Raw genomic sequence first — 21449 nt, 5'->3', positions numbered from 1 at the left:
GCCAATAAGTACAGTTTATCCTTTAAAATCACCCCTATTTTTCTGCCTGACAACTTTGACCTTTCTTCACTAAAAATTACTTATCTCATAGTATGGGACTTGGATGATGTTCCCATATATTTTTATTGAAAATATACTCATTAAGAATTATAGGCATATAAATTATAACCCATAAATAGTTTTTTTACAATTTTTAATGATTTTCTCAAATCAAAGTAGGGGATTTTGAAATCGTTCTGACCTTATCTCACACAACTTAAAATATCTCATATTATGAAATTCTTTTGCTTACACTATTTCTTTTATAAGAAACTAGACTCAATAAGATTCAATTCCATATTTTATTCTATTTCTAACTCACATTCTACTATGTTTGGTGTATTTTCAAATTCGGACTGCTGCTGTCCAAAACTGTTTTAGTAAGAAAATGATAATAACTAAATTTACCACACCTTCCTTTCTTTCAATTAGAAATCCATACATTTATAAACATATATCATTATTCAGCAAATTAACACAACATCATTTCACAATGCTCATGGACTTACCATTCATGGATTTCATATTAAGTTGAGTTTCTGTACATACCTGTACCGATCCTTACCATTTCATACATATACATAATGCCATTACATCTTCGATGTCTCTAACATTATGTATCATACTCGATACCTCACACGCTAAGTGCTATTCTGGATGTTTCGCACACTAAGTGCCATTCTCGATACTTTGCACACTAAGTTCCATTTATATATATATATAACCGAAGCTATCTCAAGTTGCACACCAAGTGCCAGTTTTAGTCGAAGCTATTTCGAATCGTACACTAAGTGCCATTTTAGCAGATAAGCATTAATCATAACAATAATCACGTATAGACAATTTATACAATATCAAGCATTAAAAGCATAAATTTAACAATGCTTAATACTACGAACTTACCTCGATCGTCAAAACGTTGAAATGGATCGACTAGTCTGAAACTTTGTTTTTCCCTCGATATAGACTCGTTCGAGGCTTAACTTGATCTAATCAACCAAATTTAGCTATTTCAATTCATATTCTATTCATTTTAACTCAATTTCATATTTTGGTAAAATTACTATTTTACCCTACACTTTTGACCTTTTTACAAATTAGTCCCTAAGCTCCTAAAATGCATATTTAGTCAATTTCATCATAGCCCAAGCTATCCGAATTTCATAAATGCTCATATCAGCCCATATTTTTCATTTATTCACACTTTTAGCACACAATTATTATATTTCACAATTTAGTCCAGAATTGACATTTTTGCTAAAATTCACTTAACAAAACTCAATAATCTACCATCAAAGATTTATTTTCTATCATTAAACATCAAGATACTCAAATATTCAACAATGGCATCATCCAAATACTTTAACAATTTTGAAATCGGAGGTACGAGCTAGCTAGAACACAAAGTAACAATCTCAAAAACGTAAAAGTTATTAAAAACCGAGACGAAATGGGCTTACATGCATGAACAACCATGGCCGAACCTTCAAAGCTTTGAGAACATTATTTTTTTTCTCACATTCGGCTATTGATGAAAATGATATCATGTAATTTGGCTTTTGTTTTATTTTATTTTATTATAATTACCAAATACCATATTTAACATTAACATACATTAATAATTTCCATTATACCAAGCCATGGAATTCCACTATCAACAATTATGGAATAATTACCACTTAAGGACTCCCACTATTTAATTCCATAGCCATTTAATATCTTTAACTTATAGAACACAACTTTTACAATTTGCGTGATTTAATCCTTTTTTGCTTAATTAACTATCAAAATGATAAATTTTTTTAACAAAACTTTAATACCATCTTATTGCCACTCCATAAATATTTATAAAAATATTTACGACTCGTTTTATAGAAACGAGGTCTCGATACCTCATTTTTTAAACCCACTTGACCTTAGAGTCATACCACTTGAACTTAATAAATCGCTTATAAAACAAAAATCACAATATCAAAAACATTTTTTTAAACTCACAATTAACTCATAAATATTAAATATAATATTTACAAACCTACTCGTCAGATTTGGTGGCCCCAAAACCATTGTTCTGATTAACCCTAAAAATGGGCTGTTACAACTCTCCCCCTTTTAGGGATTTTCGTCCCCGAAAATCTTACCAGAAGAAGTTGCTTCCAAATCTTATGAATCACTTTCACTATTTTCTCAAGGTTACAAATCGATTTCAGCCTCGAATATCTTTTTCCCATAGCCTTTGAATTTTAACACATAGAGCCGGATCATATTGTCAAAATTTTGAATTACTCACTCAGAACACATAGCTCAGTTGATCTATCAAATAGGAACTCTGTATATACTAAAACAATTGTAGCACCCTGATTTTAGGCCTAGAAGTAATGTGCCTTGAGTTTGGGATCGGTTAGAAGGTCGCTTGAATAAAAGAAAGGTGTTTAAATATTTTATAATTGTGTGTTTAGTTTAATTGTTAAATTATTTTGGAAGGGTTGGTAGCATGGAAAAAGTCCTGGGTTTGATCCAGGGCTTTAGCAAAATTTTACATTTTTTTCTAAAGAACCCTGAGCATTAGGTAGAAGGCTTATTAATAAGGCATGGTAAAATATGACTCATGGAAGCATGTGGCCTAGTGGTAAAAGGCATGGGTAGTAAGTAGGAGGTCTAGGGTTCAAGTCCTGGCCTTGGCAAAAATTTTTATTGCGCATAAGATTAGTAAAGAAGCTAGCGTTCAGGCTTTATAAATATGTTAGGTGGGAATTCGACACAAGGATGCGTTTGGCCCAGTGGCATGTGGCGTTAGGAGTAAGGAGAGGTGCTGGGTTCAAGTTGCAGTATGAGCAGAAGTTGTGGGTTTCTTTCGGACAACCTAGAGGTCGGCAGAAAGAGTTTACAATTAATTAGGGAAGGAGAAACGACACAAATGAGCTTGTGGCTTGGTGGCAAGGGACGAATAGCACAGCCAAAAGATCAAGGGTTCAAATCTAAATTGTAGTAAATATTTTTAAGATAACTAGGTTACGGGTTAATAGTCCTTAAAAATAGTTAGGGATGGAATATGGCACAAGAGCGTCTACGGCGTGGTGGCGTGAAGCATGCTATTGTTATGAGAGGGAGCAGGTTAGAATCCCAGGCCTAGTAAAGTTTAAATTTTTATTTTTTAAGAAAACTGAGGCTTAAGCATATAAGCCTTATAATTAATTGTCACCGAATGGTAACATAATAAAAGATGCGGTGCACTAGCCAGTAGCGTGTGGAGAGGTAAAGTAACCTTGAGGTCTAGAGTTTGAATGGAGGTGCGCGCAAAGGGAGAATTTAATTTTGCTACTCAAGTGTTGTATGGTGGAAGCAATTTGAATGCAATTCAAATTGGAATTTTTGGCTAAAATAAAGGGGATTAGGATGAGGATTAAGTGTAGATATGATGGTGATAAAATTGGAGAATTTGAAGGGAAATTATCTTGACGAGTTTAAGTCGGTTGAGGAGTGTAGGTGTATTTTATTTTTTTATTTATTATTTTTTAGTAAAATATGTGTGTCGTATGGGCCAGTAAGGGCATTTGTTGTTTTTGTGTGCTTCAGTCGCATATCACCTCTTCTTTTCTTTAAGCCAAATTCTTGATCTTTTTTTCCCTATTTTAATTGAATCAATCTCTTCCCTCTTTAACTTAGCCGACTGTTTCTTTTTGATTTAAAAGCCGATTTATACACATCGGGGGTTTGATTTCTTGTTGGCAAGCAATCTTGCAATCGGTAAGTGAATTAGAACTTCTTCGGCTTTGGTTAAATATTTCTAAGTTCTTTCATTTCTACACTCTTAAAAGCCGATTCTTCTTTATTCTTTCAAAAACTTTCGTTAACCTACGGTTTCTCCATTTATTTCTCTTTTTCCATTTCATTCAAAAGTGTGATCGCTGATGGAAAAAGGGGGTTCTAGCCGAGAGGTTGGGATAGAGGCTCCCAAGTTTAAGAGACGTAAGGTGTCAGCCGTTAGGCACTTTCCACCTGGATTTGAAAGGGGGAATACGTCATATTTCTAGTTACGTAGGCAGATCGCAGTCGATCAATCTAGTCAAGGTAAGTATAGGTGGTTCTCCGGTAAGTAGTGGATTTATTTTGAATTAATGGAATGTGACTAATGGAATATAACGTTGAATATGGGTTCGGGTGATTATGAATACTTAGTACTCCAGGTGATAAGGTGTGTACTTCTACCCTATGATAACTTGATATAAAGCTGAAGGTGTGTACACACACTGCACACACAAGTAGATCAAAAAAAGTCGAAATGTCAAAAAGCTGAAAGTTTGACTACGGCAGTCTTGCGAGTATGCGATCACTCGTGAGATGGAAATCGATAGGTTTTTTGAGGTCCCATGAGTGATTTCATGGGCTTGGCTTGTAGGCTTAATGGGCCTAATGGGCTGTTGGGCCAATAATAGGAAAAAATTGATAATTGATGCTATGTGATGAAAAATCATATGTGAGCATAACTATAAATGTGAATTGGGCTTGATGGGCCATATAAATGTGAATTGGGCCTAATGGGCCATATAAATGTGATTAGGCCTAGTGGGCCATATACAGGTATGTGCACTTGACTGGGCTTTGTAAGGGGTTTTGGGCTTAGTATATGATAACTACATAAAAGTTAATTAATATATTGCGACTGTGGACAAGTCATAGGGTTAAGGTGTGGCAACGGGTATATGCATGCCTAGGATTGGATCTAGGGAGAGCTTGGTACTTAAGCGGTCTTAATGACTCACCTATTCTTCTCTAGAATCCTACCTGGTGCATATTATTCGTTCATCTTAGCTCACGGGATTTGTTAACGGGCCAAGGTAAGTGAAAATCGTAAGAAAAGGAAAAATTATCGAAATGCCCCTAAGGGCAAAAAGGACCGAAATACCCCTAGGTGTTGAATGTAAGTTTTATGGATGTCACATACATACATATGATATTCTGTTTAGGTTGCATATGGGTTGGGAATTATGGCACAGAGGAAGTATATGAGGATCGCATGGTTGCTTGACAATCGTGGATCCACCGACGACTTTTAAGCCCAATATGTGATTGGCAGCTTGCTGCAATGAAGGTAGTTCCGTAACCGGGCTACCATAGATGTGTATCAGTTAGGTGGGTTGATATATCCCCACATGATGTGTCGGGGGATGGAGATGGTGTGTAGCGGATGGATTATTGGGATGGGATTGCATTGCATTGCATTGCATGTATGATATTGTTGTGATGTTATTGCGATGTGGGCTTCGACCCAAGCCCGAGGCTAATTTGGGCTATGGCCCAAAGACTACCATTATTGAATTGGGCTCTGGCCCAAAATAACTAATGATTGCTTTATACTCGTTGAGGGTTGTACATATTGAGTTTTTGAAACTCACCCCCTCCTTCTAAACTTTTCAGGTAATCCTCAATAGGCGGTTCGACGGATGGAGGGACTTGGAGGTGACCATCTAGCATAAAAAGTTTAGACTTAGTCTTTATGTAATTTTTAATATATTGACTTAAAATTATTTTTATATGATTTGGGTTGTAACAAGGTCTTTCTTCTAGCTAATATTTCAAATTAGGATTATTATCATTTTTTTATGCTTTTTATTTATTAGAAGTAGAACATGGTTTCCTAAACCATAACTGTTTTTAAATACTACGTTTTTGCAACTCAATTTTAAAATGACGAGTTTTCATAAAATCATTTGTTCTAAATAAAGCTTCCGCAACTGAAAAGATATTTTACAAAGTAATTAAGGTTTTTCATTTTAAGGAAGTGTTTCCAATGAAAACAAGGTTTTCGCTAAAACACTTCAATGTGATGCACCGGATTCGGCCATAACGTCTGGGCCGAATTTGGGGTGTTATATTTAGTGGTATCAAAGCCCAGTTTCAAAACTCGGGCTGTGAAATAGGCTTTGTTTTTGGGCTTTTAAAATTATTTTGAAAGATTCTATTGTGTGGCACACCGGGTCCCTGACGTCGAGCCAAGTAAGTTCTCTTACTACTGAATTATGTTGAACTGATATACTACAATATGTTTTAAGATATTGATTGTTTATATTTAGTAGGATTTCCTTAGATATCAGATTGAATTAAAACATTTGAATCTGAATTTGATACTTATTTTGTGTATATTTGAAAATGTTTGCGATAGGAGGATGTTTTGAATATGTATTAAAATTATTAATATCAGAGTGCGCAGCGGTAGCATAGTGGGATAGTTGATGACGACTACTCTGTTATTTAGAAATTTTGGGGACGAAATTTTTTTAGGAAGGGTGAATTGTAACACTCTGATTTAAACCTTAGGCAACGAAGGTGGATTAAGTTGCTTAAAGATTTTGATTGTTCAATTGAGTACCACCCAGGTAAAGCTAATGTCGTAGCTAACGCACTGAGCTGTAGAATTGTCTCTGATTTAAGAGCAATGTTTGCTCGTTTTAGCTTGTACGATGATGGTAGCGTGTTAGCGGAACTACAAGTGAGACCGACTTGTATTGAGAAAATTAAGGAGAAACAGTTAAGGGATGAGTCGCTGGTTTCTCGTTTCCAACAAGTGGAAAGTGGTGAGCTTCAGATTTTGGACAGAATAGGGAAGGGACGTTATGTTTCCATGAAGAAGTGTGTATACTGAAGGATTCTGATTTGAGGCAATCTATTCTGCGAGAGGCACCTGGTAATCCTTATGCCATGCATCCTAGTGGGAACAAGTTATACCAAGATCTTCGTGAGTTGTATTGGTGGCCTGGGTTAAAGCTCGAAGTTATCGATTATGTGAGTAAATGCTTGACATGCCAGCAGGTTAAGGCTGAGCATCAATTACCTTCTCGGTTATTGCAGCATGTTAAGATCCCACTTTGGAAGTGGGAGAGGGTAACCATGGATTTTGTAAGTGGGTTACCTTTGACGCCTTCTAAGAAGGATTCGGTTTGGGTGATTGTAGACCGACTGACTAAGTTTGCCCATTTCATACCGATCCGCACTGATTATTCGTTGTAGAAGTTGGCCAAGTTGTATGTGGCTGAGATTGTAAGATTGCATGGGGTACCGGTTTCTATCATATCGAACAGAGATCCTAGGTTCACATCTCAGTTCTGGAAGTAGTTACACGAGGCTTTGGGAACACGACTGGATTTCAGTACTATGTTTCATCCTCAGACGGATGGATAGTCTGAGAGAGTAATTCAGATATTGGAAGACATGTTGAGAAGTTGTGTATTGGATTTCAGGGGCAGCTGGGAGGATTATTTGCCGTTGGCAGAATTTACGTATAACGACAGCTACCAGTCTAGTATTCGAATGGCATCGTACGAAGCGTTATATGGTCATAGGTGTCGTACTCCTACTTGTTGGACTGAACTGGGTGAGCGACGAATCCTAGGGCCGGAGCTAGTTGCTGATACAGAAGACAAGGTAAAGCTGATTCGAGATCGGTTGAAAGAAGCGTTTCATAGGCAGAAGTCCTATGCGGATTTAAAGCGTAAAGAGATCGAGTACTCTGTGGGGGATTATGTTTTTCTGAAGGTGTCTGTAACACCCCAAACCCGGCCTAGACGTTATGACCGGATCTGATGCGCCACATCGAAGCGTTCAAAACATTCCGTATTACTTAGTTGGAAAATCTTAGTTGGTGATTGTAAAAGACACTTTTAAAAGTAGGTTAAAGTGAACGGAAGCCGTGCACCAGGTAGGAAACCAGGAAGGAGAGGAGGTGAGTCCATCGGACTGCTTAAGTACCAAGCTCCCTTCGGATCCAATCCTAGACATGCACACCGCTATTGTCACACTCTAACATCTCGTATGATTTCGAGAAAACCGTTTGGTTATGTCTCATTTTAAGAAATTGATTAAGGTTGAAAACGTTTTTTGAAACATTTATTTTCTTGGAAAAACATTTACTTTATGGAAACTTTGCACGTCCATCGTGATCTTTTAAAACAAGTAGTTTTTATAAAACGAACCCTAGTGCTAACCAGTTTAATAATCCCAAAAATAAAATTAATTAAAAAGAGCGGCCTTATTACAACTTTGAGCACAATAAAAATAATCCAAATTAAATGCTAAACTTATTTAAAATCGGCAATCAATCTTCATGGCCACTCTGAATCACCCACTCCAAGTCCACCAACTAGGGCTCACCTGCAAGGATGGAAGAGGAAGGGGTGAGTTTGGGAAAACTCAGTGTATACAGAAACCCATCCAAAGCCCAAATCAGCTCGAGCCCATTGGGCCTAAGCCCTATTCAGATAATAGTACACAGTGAACAGAAGCCCTTTTCAGAATACAGTAGCAAGGCCTTAGCCCTTTTTAACATAACAGTGTGGCCCTTAGGCCCAGTTCAGTAACATAAGTAACAATAGTAATAATGCATGCAAACCCATCTGGGGAGACTACTCAACCCACCAACCGCTACACAGTCTCCATACCAGCCCTACACTCCATGTGGGGAATATCTCAACCCACCCACCTACACTCCACAAAGGCGACAGAACGCTCAAATATCGATAAGTTGAGGCAAAGCCTCCGAAGACGTGGATGAACCACTTTCGATACTTCCTCCATCAATACCCCAATCCCATGCAATGATATCAATAAAAGCATAATATGCAAAATACAAGATCAATTATTCATGCATTTCACCATTTTAAACCCTAGGGGTATTTGGTAATTATGCTCTTTAGGGGTAATTTCAGTAACTTACGTAACTACATAAGCTATTCCAGTAATTCTTAACAATTTTATGCAATTTGATTCTACCCTCTAACTGACAGGCTACTTTTGGCCCGTATTGGTCCGTAAGCCCATTGGGCCCAGTTTTGGCCCATCGAGGCCCCTTTTTCCGAAATACGCTAAAATGTCACACGAACCTCCTTACCACTTTGCGGTGCTAGATCTAACATTTACTCTATGTCTTGAGAGCATTCGCATACTCACAAGCCTATGAAATGCCGAAATTTCGGCATTTAAACTTTTGAATTGAACTAAGGAAAGGTGTTCAGACACACCGATTCATGACGATCGCCATCGAGATCTCTTTTGATACCGTACAATTGATTAGCACAGTGCTTATTTACAAACTATAATCACTAAATTCCAAAACTTACTCACCCATGATCGAACCATGTCCCTAAAAGCCTTTGAAACCTTACCTTTTTGTCAAAATCGATAGCTAGCTCCGAATCCGATTGCTCCAATGATTCACGCTGTCAATCCAACACTTAAGAAGACTCTAATCACCTAGAGATAACATTAGTTACAAACCCTTAAAGCCTTATGCTCAAATCGACAGCCTCCCTAATTTTTAGGGATTTCGGCTTTTCTTAACATCGTAAAATAAGAACAGATCTGAGATGATAAGTACTTACCCCTTACTCCTACTTGATTTCCTCGCAATCCAAAGTCAGATCTAACCTTAGAACAATGGTAAAACCCGAATCCAAGGGTTTGAAGAAGTTTCGACAATAAGCCCTAAACCAAGGGTACTTTCACTTTTGGGTGGTGAAGAAGATGATAATGTGGAACTATAACCTTAAAGTAGAATTGCTCATCGGTATTTAGGATTAAGAAAAGATAATCGTAGATTAATAAAAACAAAGAACATAGAAAAAAACCGGCTTTGAAGAAATCGGCAAGCAAAGGATCACAAGATTTCGGCTTTTATGGATTCGACAACATGATTGATGAATAGCGGTATGATGAATGGTTGTGAAGAAGAAAAATAGAAAAAGAAGAATAGGGGAGGTGGTAGTTTCGGCTAGAGAGGAAGAAGAGAGAAAAGAACAATCCTAAGGTGTAAAAGCAGAAGAAAACGGCACCATCAATACCCTAAGTGCCGAAATACTAACCTCATAATCCCCCTGCCGATTTTTCCCTCTTCAATTCCCATGATTCGGCCAACTCCTAGCCACATCCAAATCCCTTAAATCTCTCCCCTTATCCCTCCTTAATCCAAGCATTTAAACTGATCTAACTCTCCTCTAGCAGAATCCACCTGAACTCCAACACTTACCCCTCCTGCACTAAAAAAATAAATGCATCCGTTTGTCAACACAGGGAATCGATCCCATGCTTTCCCTACTGCTCCACACGCCACTTTTCTAGGAGCCTAGTGGCATCACCCTTGCCACTTTACCAAGGCTCTTTTTGTGATGCAATTTACCCACAACTCTACTTAAGGCCTCTTAGCCAGAACCCCTAACTCCAAAGTCCAAAATTTCAAAAATTCAACAGGGTTTTGGCCAACTCATGGGCCTTCCACAAACCCATTTACTTACTCAAAATATTAATTCCACATCCAAATACAAAATTTTAAAGTCTTTATAAAATATTGCAAACCACAAATAAATCTGAAAAATCAGGATGTTACAACTCTACCCTCCTTAAAGAAATTTCGTCCTCGAAATTTTACCTTATTAGAACAGTTGAGGGTACTGTTGACGCATAGCCTCCTCAGTCTCCCAAGTAGCTTCTTCCTTGCCATGGTTCCTCCAAAGTACTTTCACTAGTGGAACTGATTTCCTTCTCAACACCTTGACGTCACGATCAAGTATTTGCACAGGTTCCTCTTCCAAGGTTAAATCTGACTGTACCTCGATCTCTGTAACTGGTATGATATGAGTTGGGTCAGATCGATACCGCCTCAGCATGGATACATGAAAAATGTCGTGGATACGATGCAATTCTGGTGGTAACTCTAGCTGATATGCCACTGGTCCAACCCGCTTAACAATTCGGTAAGGCCCAATAAACCGTGGGCTCAACTTACCCTTCTTACCAAATCTCAAAATTTTCTTCCAAGGGGAAACCTTCAAGAAAACCATATCCACAACAGCGACCTCAATCTCTTTGCGCTTCAAATCCGCATACGACTTCTGTCTATCCGATGCCGCCTTTAACCGTTCCCTTATCAGCCTAACCTTGCTTTCAGTGTCTACCACCAATTTCGGTCCAAGCACTCGTCGTTCACCTAACTCTGTCCAACACGTCGGTGTACGACATCTTCGCCCATAAAGCGCTTCATATGGTGCCATCTGAATACTTGCTTGATAGCTGTTATTGTACGCAAACTCCGCCAATGGTAAGTAGTCCTCCCAACTTCCACGAAAATCAATGATACAACCCCTCAACATATCCTCCAGAACCTGAATAACCCTTTCTGACTGTCCATCTGTCTGTGGGTGAAAAGCGGTGCTAAAATCCAATCGTGTACCCAACGCTTCCTGCAACTTCTGCCAAAACCGAGACATAAACCTAGGGTCTCGATCAGATATTATTGACACTGGCACCCCATGTAGTCGCACTACTTTCGCCACATATAACTTGGCCAACTTTCGCAGTCAGTAGTCGGTACGAACAGGTATGAAATGAGCAGATTTTGTTAACCTATCCACAACTACCCACACTGAATCTTTCTTGGTGGGTGTCAAAGGTAACCCACTCACAAAGTCCATTGTTACTCTTTCCCACTTCGATAGCGGAATTTTCACAGGTTGCAGCAATCCAGAAGGCAATTGGTGCTCACCTTAACTCCGCCGGCACGTCGACATTTCCCAACAAATTCAGTCACCTCTCATTTTAATCCGCCACCAAGACATCTCTCGCAAGTCTCGATATAACTTATTCCCTCCAGATGCATGGCACGAGTCCACCATGAGCCTCTTTCGTAATTAATCGCCTCAATTCGTGGTCCTTTGGAATACAAACCCTTCCACGAAAGCACAGAACTCCTTCAGTGTTCAACCCAAAATCCACATTCTCACCATTCTTAACTTGCTGGAATCGAAGAGCTAATGAATCGTCCTTCAACTGTTTTTCCTTAATCTGCTCAGTCCAAGTAGGCCTTACTTGCAGTTCTGCCAATAAGCTTCCATCGTCGTACAAACTTAATCGTGCGAACAAGGCTCTCAAATTAGTAATTACCCTTCGACTTAATGCATCCGCCACCACATTAGCCTTTTCTGGGTGGTACTCTATCGAGCAGTCGTAATCTTTAAGCAACTCTACCCATCTTCGTTGCCTAAGGTTCAACTCCTTCTGAGTCAACAAATACTTTTCCCCATATAAGTAGTGTCTCCAAATTTTTAACGCAAAAATCACCGCTGCTAGCTCCAAATCATGCGTAGGGTAATTCACCTCATGAACCTTAAGCTGTCGTGATGCATAAGCGACCACCTTGCCCTCTTGCATCAGTACACAACCTAACCCCACATGCGACGCATCGTCAGATACAATAAAGTCCTTCCTGCACACCGTTGAATCAACACTGGCGCTTCACCAATACCTTTTCAACCGATCAAAAGCTTTTCTTGTATCTTGTTCCAGACAAATGGTACTCCTTTCCTTATGAGTTTTGTCAAGGGTGCCGCCATCACCGAGAAACCCTCCACAAACCTTCTGTAGTAACCTGCCAACCCTAGGAAACTCCAAATTTCCGATACTAACCTCGGTGGCTTCCATTCCAGAATCGCTTCAATTTTACGAGGATCCACGTTAATCCCCTCGGCAGAGACCACATGCCCAAGGAAAGTTACCTCCCTTAACTAGAATTCACACTTGCTAAATTTCGCATAGAGCTCCTTTTCCCTTAACACTTGCAGCACAATACGGAGATGCTCATCATGCTTCGCCTTCGTTTCAGAGTATACCAGGATATCGTCGATAAAGACGACTACGAACCGATCCAAGTAAGGTTGGAATACTCGATTCATCAGATCCATAAAAGTCTGCGAGTGCGTTAAATCACCCCAAACGGCATGACCACAAACTCATAATGTTCGTATCAAGTTCGAAATGCTGTTTTGTAAATATCCCCTTCTTTTACCCTTAGCTGATGGTATCCAGAACGAAGATCGATTTTGGAGAATACCGAAGCTCCCCTCAGTTGATCGAACAGATCGTCAATCCTTGGTAGTGGATACTTATTCTTAATCGTCAGTTTGTTCAACTGGTGATAATCGATGCACATACGCATCGTTCCGTCCTTTTTCTTCACAAACAGGACCGGTGCTCCTCAAGGAGACACACTAGGCCTAATGAAGCCTCTATCTAACAACTCTTGACTTTGAGCCTTCAGCTCCACTAACTCCTTCGGTGCCATCCTATAGGGTGCAATAGATACTGGAGCTGTTCCAGGCAACAAATCGATTCCAAACTCAACTTCCCGATTCGAAGGTAATCTAGGAAGCTCTTCCGTAAAAACATCCTGGAATTCCCTAACAGTTCTGATGGTCTCCACAGTCAGATTCTCAGTTTCAGCTTGGCTCACCAAAGCCAGATATGCCTCGTACCCCTTGCGCATCAGTTTCTCAGCCCTCAACGCCGATACTACATTGGATAAGTAATCCCTCCGTTCTCCAATAATCATTACGTCTTCATCATTGCTAGTCCTTAACACCATCCTCTTCGCTGCACAATCTAAAGTTGCCTTATGCCTGGTCAACCAATCCATCCCTAGTATCAAATCGAATTCTTCAAACGGTAACTCCATCAAATCCCCACGAACACCGCCTTGAATCTCCGAGGCACCTTCTTGAAGAGTTTCTCTACCTTAACCGATCGACCTAAAGGACTTATCACGCACACCCCACATACAATCTCCTCGAAGTGCACACCCAATTACATCGAAATGCTATATGCCACATATGAATGGGTTGATCCCACATCAATCGAGCGATATAAGGTACACCATAGATAAAAAACGTATCAGTTATGACATCAGGTGCGTCACCCTCCTCGCGGCGACGAGCAGCATGCACCAAAGCTGGCTGACGAGCATCCGCGTTACCAATACCCCTGCCGGGTGCCCCACGTCCAAGGCCATTACCATCGCGACCTTGTCCACGACCTCTTGGCGGGCGGTCCATCCTCACAGAGTTGAGCCGGTCGCCAGACCCCTTGTTCGCCACCTGAGCCTGAGTGGCCCTCCTAAGACAATCCTTAATCCTATGCTCCTTAGACCCACAACGAAGACAAGCCCCAGAACGCTTCCAGCACTCTCCTTGATGCGTTTTGCCGCAATCTCCACAAGCTTGCAGTCTACCCGTGTTCATTGGAACTGCTCGAACCGGTTCCTCCATCCTAGCTCTCTTAACATTTCGATTTGTAGCACCCGCTGGTCCAGCATCCCTCCTGAACCGATTCCGATCCCTATCACGATTCTTCCGTTCGATTTGTTTCACCTCCTTGGCTATCTTAGCCTTCTCTACCAGTGCAGCGAAATCTCGCTCCCTCTGCGGAGCTATGAGCACCCTTAACTCATCTCTGAGACCATTCTCAAAACGAACGCTGCACTCGTATTCAGTGGAAACGATGCCATTAGCATACCGACTCAATCGTAGAAACTCCGCCTCATATTTAGCAATGGTCTTATTTCCCTGAGTCAGATTCAGGAACTCCTTTCTGCGTGCATCCACATAGCTAGCTCCAACATATTTTGCCTTAAAGGTCTGTTTGAACAGCTCCCATGTTACCCTCTCAGCTGGGGTACCCTTTCTCACAGTAATCCACCACTGATACGCTTCATCCCGCAGCAACGACACCGCCCCTTTCAACTTCTTTTCTACTGAGCAGTCCAAGTCGTCCATGATCCGCTCTGTGGCTTCCAACCAGTACTCCGCCACATTTGGGGCCATTCCAGATACGCCCCTAAAAATCTCAGCTCCGTTGGCCCGAAGTCGTTCAGAAATGGACCCCCTATTCATGGGCCCAACGTTAGCTCCGGCCAACCTTTCCAAAACCCTCAACATGGCCTGAGACAAAGCGTCGTCCCCTGCAGCCCGATCGTATGGCCCATTTTCATTAACCGGTGGTGGACGTACCTCGCCAGCTGGCATATGTTCAGATGACGCAGATCCTGCTTGAGTGCTACCTCGGCCTCGACCACGGCCTCTTCCCCGAGTAACTCTTGCACTCATAACGATTTATCTGATTACGAATTTTATGACATTAGTGTACTGATTTCACTGTTTATTACAGAATGTCTTATGAACAGATAGAGTTTCAGAGTTATTTTCGCGCAAACACTATTTAGCTACGGTCTCAATTTTGTAGCCCTAATACTACATCATCCATAGCTCTATCTCTAAGGCTCAGTACTATCTACAGTATTATTTACAGTACAGTATATATATAAATATTTCAAGTAGGGAAAGAACAATTACAGACTTGGTGCCGGGGATTCGGTGTGCCACGTCCTTTTGTAGAAATTAAAAACCCTATTTTTGTTTACCGAAAATAAAAAGATTTGATTGAAAAACACTTTTATTTTAAAACTATTGATTTCACCCTGTTTATCAATGGAAAAGCTTCAACATTCTTTGAAAAACTTACCATTTCCAAAAATACCCTTCTTAGGCCTGAGTTTTTTTTTTGAAAAGATTTTCGGACCCGATCCACAGCCGAGTTGTTGCAACCAGGCTCTGATACCACTAAATGTAACACCCCAAACTCGGCCTAGACGTTATGACCGGATCTGATGCGCCACATCGAAGCGTTCAAAACATTCCGTATTACTTAGTTGGAAAATCTTAGTTGGTGATTGTAAAGACACTTTTAAAAGTAGGTTAAAGTGAGCGGAAGTCATGCACCGTAGGAAACCGGGAAGGAGAGGAGGTGAGTCCGCTGGATTGCTTAAGTACCAAGCTCCTTCGGATCCAATCCTAGACATGCACACCGCCATTGCCACACTCTAACATCTCGTATGATTTCGAGAAACCGTTTGGTTATGTCTCATTTTAAGAAATTGATTAAGGTTGAAAATGTTTGCTTTGAAAACATTTATTTTCTTGGAAAAACATTTACTTTATGGAAACTTTGCACGTCATCGTGATCTTTTAAAACAAGTAGTTTTATAAAACGAACCCTAGTGCTAACCAGTTTAATAATCCCCAAAATAAAATTAATTAAAAAGAGCAGCCTTATTACAACTTTGAGCACAATAAAATAATCCAAATTAAATGCTAAACTTATTTAAAATCGGCAATCAATCTTCATGGCCACTCTGAATCCCTTGACTCAAGTCCACCAACTAGGGCTCCCTGCAAGGATGGAAGAGGAAGGGGTGAGTTTGGGAAAACTCGGTGTATCTGAAACCCATCCAAAGCCCAAATCAGCTCAAGCCCATTGGGCCTAAGCCCTATTCAGATAACGACACAGAGTGAGCGAAGCCTTTTTCAGAATACAGTAGCAAGGCCTTAGCCCTTTTTAATATAACAGTGTGGCCCTTAGGCCCAATAAAGTAACATAAGTAATAGTAGTAATAATGCATGCAAACCCATCTCGGGAGACTACTCAACCCACCAACCGCTACACAGTCCCCGTACCAGCCCTACACTCCATGTGGGGAATATCTCAACCCACCCAGCCCTACACTCCATAGTTGCAGCAACGCTACTCAAATATCAGTAAGTTGAGGCAAAGCCTCCACTACGTGGATGAACCACTTTCAGTACTTCCTCCATCAATACCCCAATCCCATGCAACAGATATCAATAAAAGCATAATATGCAAAATACAGTATCAATTATTCATGCATTTCAGCCATTTTAAACCCTAGGGTATTTCAAGAATTATGCTCTTAAGGGTAATTTCGTAACTTACGTAACTACATAAGCTATTCCAGTAATTCTTAACAATTTTATGCAATTTGATTCTACCCTCTAACTGACAGGCTACTTTGCCCATCTCTTACCCATATTGGTCCGTAAGCCCATTGGGCCCAATTTTGGCCCATCGAGGCCCCTTTTTCCGAAATACGCTAAAATGTCACACGAACCTCCTTACCACTTTGCAGTGCTAGATCTAACATTTACTCTATGTCTTGAGAGCATTCGCATACTCACAAGCCTATAAAATGTCGGAATTTCGGCATTTCGGCTTTTGCCGAATTGAACTAAGGAAGGGTGTTCGGTACACACCTGATTCACGACGACTGCTACTGAGATCTCTTTCGATACCCTACAATTGATTAGCACAGTGCTTATTTACAAACTATAATCACTAAATTCCAAAACTTACTCACCCATGATCGAACCATGTCCCTAAAAGCCTTTGAAACCTTACCTTTTTGTCAAAATCGATAGCTAGCTCCAAATCCGATTGCTCCAATGATTCATGCTGTCAATCCAACACTTAAGAAGACTCTAATCACCGAGAGATAACATTAGTTACAAACCCTTAAAGCCTTATGCTCAAATCGACAGCCTCCCTAATTTTTAAGGATTTCGGCTTTTCTTAACATCGTAAAATAAGAACAGATCTGAGATGATAAGTACTTACCCCTTACTCCTACTTGATTTCCTCGCAATCCAGTGCATATCTAACCTTATAACAATGGTAAAACCCGAATCCAAGGGTTTGAAGAAGTTTCGGCAATAAGCCCCTAAACCAGTGGTACTTTCGGCTTTTGGGTGGTGAAGAAGATGATAATGTGAAACTATAACCTTGAAGTAGAATTGCTGTCAGGTATTTAGGATTAAGAAAAGATAACCGTAGATTAATAAAAACAAAGAACATAGAAAAAAAACCTGGCTTTGAAGAAATCGGCACAAGCAGTGATCACAAGATTTCGGCTTTTATGGATTCGGCAACAGTATTGATGAATAGCAGGTATGATGAATGGTTGTGAAGAAGAAAAATAGAAAAAGAAGAATAGGGGAGGTGGTAGTTTCGGCTAGAGAGGAAGAAGAGAGAAAAGAACAATCCTAAGGTGTAAAAGGTAAGAAAACGGCACCATCAATACCCTAAGTCTTTGAAATACTAACCTCATAATCCCCCTGCCGATTTTTCCCTCTTCAATTCCCATGATTCGGCCAACTCCTAGCCACATCCAAATCCCTTAAATCTCTCCCCTTATCCCTCCTTAATCCAAGCATTTAAACTGATCTAACTCTCCTCTAGCAGAATCCACCTGAACTCCAACACTTACCCCTCCTGCGCTAAAAAAATAAATGCATCCGTTTGTCAACACAGGGAATCGATTCCATGCTTTCCCCACTGCTCCACTCGCCACTTTTCTAGGAGCCTAGTGGCATCACCCTTGCCACTTTACCAAGGCTCTTTTTGGGATGCAATTTACCCACAACTCTACTTAAGGCCTCTTAGCCAGAACCCCTAACTCCAAAGTCCAAAATTTCAAAAATTCAACAGGGTTTTGGCCAACTCATGGGCCTTCCACAAACCCATTTACTTACTCAAAATATTAATTCCACATCCAAATACAAAATTTTAAAGTCTTTATAAAATATTGCAAACCACGAATAAATCCAAAAAATCAGGATGTTACAGTGTCATCATGGAAGAAAATTTTGAGTTTTGGACGAAAGAGCAAGCTGAGCCCTAGATTTATTGGGCCTTACCGGATACTTAAGCGTGTAGGATCGGTTGTGTATCAGCTTGAATTGCCTCCAGAGCTGGATAGAATTCATGACGTGTTTTATGTTTCAATGCTTAGGCGGTACCATTCTGATCCCTCGCACGTCATGCCAATTGAGGAAATTGAAGTTAGGCCTGATCTAACCATTGAAGAAGAACCAGTTGAGATATTGGAGCGTGATATTAAAGTATTGAGAAAGAAGTATGTTCCACTTGTCAAAGTGCTTTTGCACTATCACGGCGTAGAGGAGGCCACGTGGGAACTAGAAGAGACGATATGATATCAATACCCTCATCTATTTTGACCAGGTAAATTTCAAGGCCCTAAATTTCTTTAAGGGGGTAGAGTTGTAACGCCCTAAAAACTTAGGGTTTGTAATTTTGCTGGGTTTGACACAAATCACATGTTTGGTGTGGTGGCTAAATGATTTGGGCGTGTTTGGGGGTGTCTGGGAAGGCCTGGGTTCAAGCACTGGCTTTTGCAGCATTTTTGTTTTTGCTCTTAAAAGAACTTGAACACTGGTACTTAGGCTTTATAAATAATTGTGGTTGATTGATAACACAAAAAAAAAACCTTGTGGCTTAGTCGCAAGTAGCGTATGGAGCATTTGAGTGGGCATGGGTTCAAATCCTAGGTAACGCAAGGGGGACTTTATTTTATGTTTTGGTGGCGCAAGAGGTGGAGTTTGACTCAAACTCTATAGAGGTGGTTGGAGACTTGTCAAAAGAGGATTTGGATTGAATTTGAATAGGAGGTTGGTATGGTGTGTAGAGGAATTGGGGGAGAGAATTGTGGAGAAAGCCAAGGGATGTGGTGATGGTAGGAGGTTGTGGCCGAATGGAACACTAATGTTCCATTGGTTTCAGTTTGGGAAAGGTTGGGATGTTTTGTGTAGTGTGCAAGTGGCCCAATTCTCATATTCCAGTTTCGGTACTCTACTATTTCGAGGTTGCTTTCGCTCGTTTTTTTCCTTTTGGTTGTTATCTTTTGTGTTGGTCAAACAAGTATTCTCTCTTTTGGTCTTATTCCTTTCAACAAAATAGGACTTCTCTTGCTTTTCTGCGGTGGCCAATTCTCTCCTTTCCCTCGACTCTTTTCTCATTCTCTCTCACCTTTTGTCATTTTGATCTTCTTTTTCTCGCCATTCCCTCTTTTCGATTTTCCTTAGACGAACCTCTCTTGCTCTCTTCCCTGGTTGTTTTCTTCTTTCTGTCTTCTTGCTTTTCCCCTTCTAGGCCAATTATTGTGCTTCTTGTCTCCGTATTTTCGGTTCTTTTGAGCACCTAGTGTAACATCCCGAATTAGGGCCTAGTTAGACAGTGGTTTCGGGACCACAAATTTGACATAATAAAATTTATTTTTATTATATTTTTATAGTCTACGATTTCACGGAATGATTTCGTGAAAATTTCGTTCGAAAATTTCAACGTTTGGACACTCAATTTGGTCAAAAGGACTAAATTGTAAAAAGTGCAAAAGTTGAGTTCTACATGTTAGAGTATCTAATTTTTATGAAATTTTAAATGGGAGGTCCTTAATTGGTAATTAGACCATTAGTTAATTGCTGGACAAAAATAGACATGAAATGGGTGTAATAAAATATTTTTAAGTTAGGGGCATTTTGGTAAACTAATAATTAAATGAATTAAAAGGCCAAAATAGCCAAAATTTGGTCATCTTCTCCATGTACTAGCCGAAACCCCCATGGAATCCATGGTTAGGGTTTGGTTCAAGCTTCCAAGCTCATTTCTAAGTGCTCTTGAGCCCCGTTTTTAAGGTTCTTTACATTTTTTAAATCCTGGTAACATGTTTTAGCTATTTCTACCATTATTTTGAGCTAGGGTTTGTGTTTAAAAATTTACCCATGAGTAATATGCATGCATTTTGATGTATAATGGTAGAAAATAAGTGTTGGGTGTTTAATAAATGACTTTTACTAAGCGATTTTCGATGAAAACGTCCGAAAGGACCATTTTGTAAAAGTTGTAAAATTGGTCATAAATGGGTGATTTAGTGGAAATTGGGGGCTGTGATAGTTATGAAAAATTATCAGCATGTCATAAAACATAAGAAAATAGGATGAAGTTTAATTTTCGAGCATTGGAGCAAAAGTGCAAATATGCAAAAGTTTAGGGGTCAAAATGTAAATTTGTAAAAATATGATTTTTGGACCCCTATGAATAATGTGACTAATTATTAGGCTAAATGTGATATTATAGATCAAGGAAAACAAGATTTAGACTTAGAACGAGGTCGAACAAGGTTAAGCACAAACTCGTAATAAATAGTTGTACTTGAAACCGAGGTAAGTTCATATGTCAATGATAATGCAATAATATTATTGTTCATACTTGAACTTAAATTGATGTGTTAACATTGTGTGATGGATATTTATTTAGTTTATATGAAGATTATATATTGTAACAAATGCCAAATTATAATTATATGTAATACCATGTTTATCTTATGGACTAATGTCTAAATAAACATGGAAATGTGTTGAATTGGATGTACATGGCCTGAGCAGCTATGCATAATGAGATACTTGATGAAAGAGAAAAATCTCGGCTGAATAAAAAGTAAAATTTGATGGATAAACCCTGGCTTACATGATTTGAGATCCTGTATGGTTGCAGTAAGGATTTAGCCCGGACGGGTAATCTGTGATCTCAAGTATGAAAAAGATCCAGCCCGGACAAGTGTTCCTTAAGTGATCGAGCATCCTGAAGAATATGTGTACGCTAAGGATTTAGCCCGGACGGGTAATCCGATTGGGGTCTGAGTTTAGCCTGGACTGGTAATTCAGATCCAAGCTTATTGAGAGTGCTTGTCGTTACAAGGGATTTATCCTGGACTGCTAATCGCAACATCACTCCATGAGTTTATATTACGGGGGATTTAGCCTGGACTGGTAATCCCATCGTAAGATGTGAGGTTCGCAGAAGTGTGCATATGAAATGATTACTTGTATGAATTGACGGTGAATGGGATATCCATCGAGATTCCGAAAAATTCAACGAGATTAATATGAGAA

At 39.8% G+C, this 21449-nt stretch overlaps 1 protein-coding gene across 1 annotated transcript; it reads left to right on the top strand.

Moving 5' to 3' along the window:
- The first annotated feature begins 3088 nt into the window (after window positions 1-3088).
- On the top strand, window positions 3089-18695 carry LOC108468498 (uncharacterized). Its single transcript, XM_017769378.1, has 5 exons — window positions 3089-3150; window positions 6355-6583; window positions 6682-6908; window positions 7275-7569; window positions 18435-18695. Exons 1-5 carry the CDS (start codon window positions 3089-3091, stop codon window positions 18693-18695), a joined length of 1074 nt encoding a protein of 357 aa, XP_017624867.1.
- Window positions 18696-21449: the final 2754 nt, after the last annotated feature.

Source organism: Gossypium arboreum, chromosome 5 (assembly GCF_025698485.1).
Source record: "Gossypium arboreum isolate Shixiya-1 chromosome 5, ASM2569848v2, whole genome shotgun sequence".
Lineage (NCBI taxonomy): Eukaryota > Viridiplantae > Streptophyta > Magnoliopsida > Malvales > Malvaceae > Gossypium > Gossypium arboreum.
This window is presented reverse-complemented; position numbering and strand designations above follow the sequence as displayed.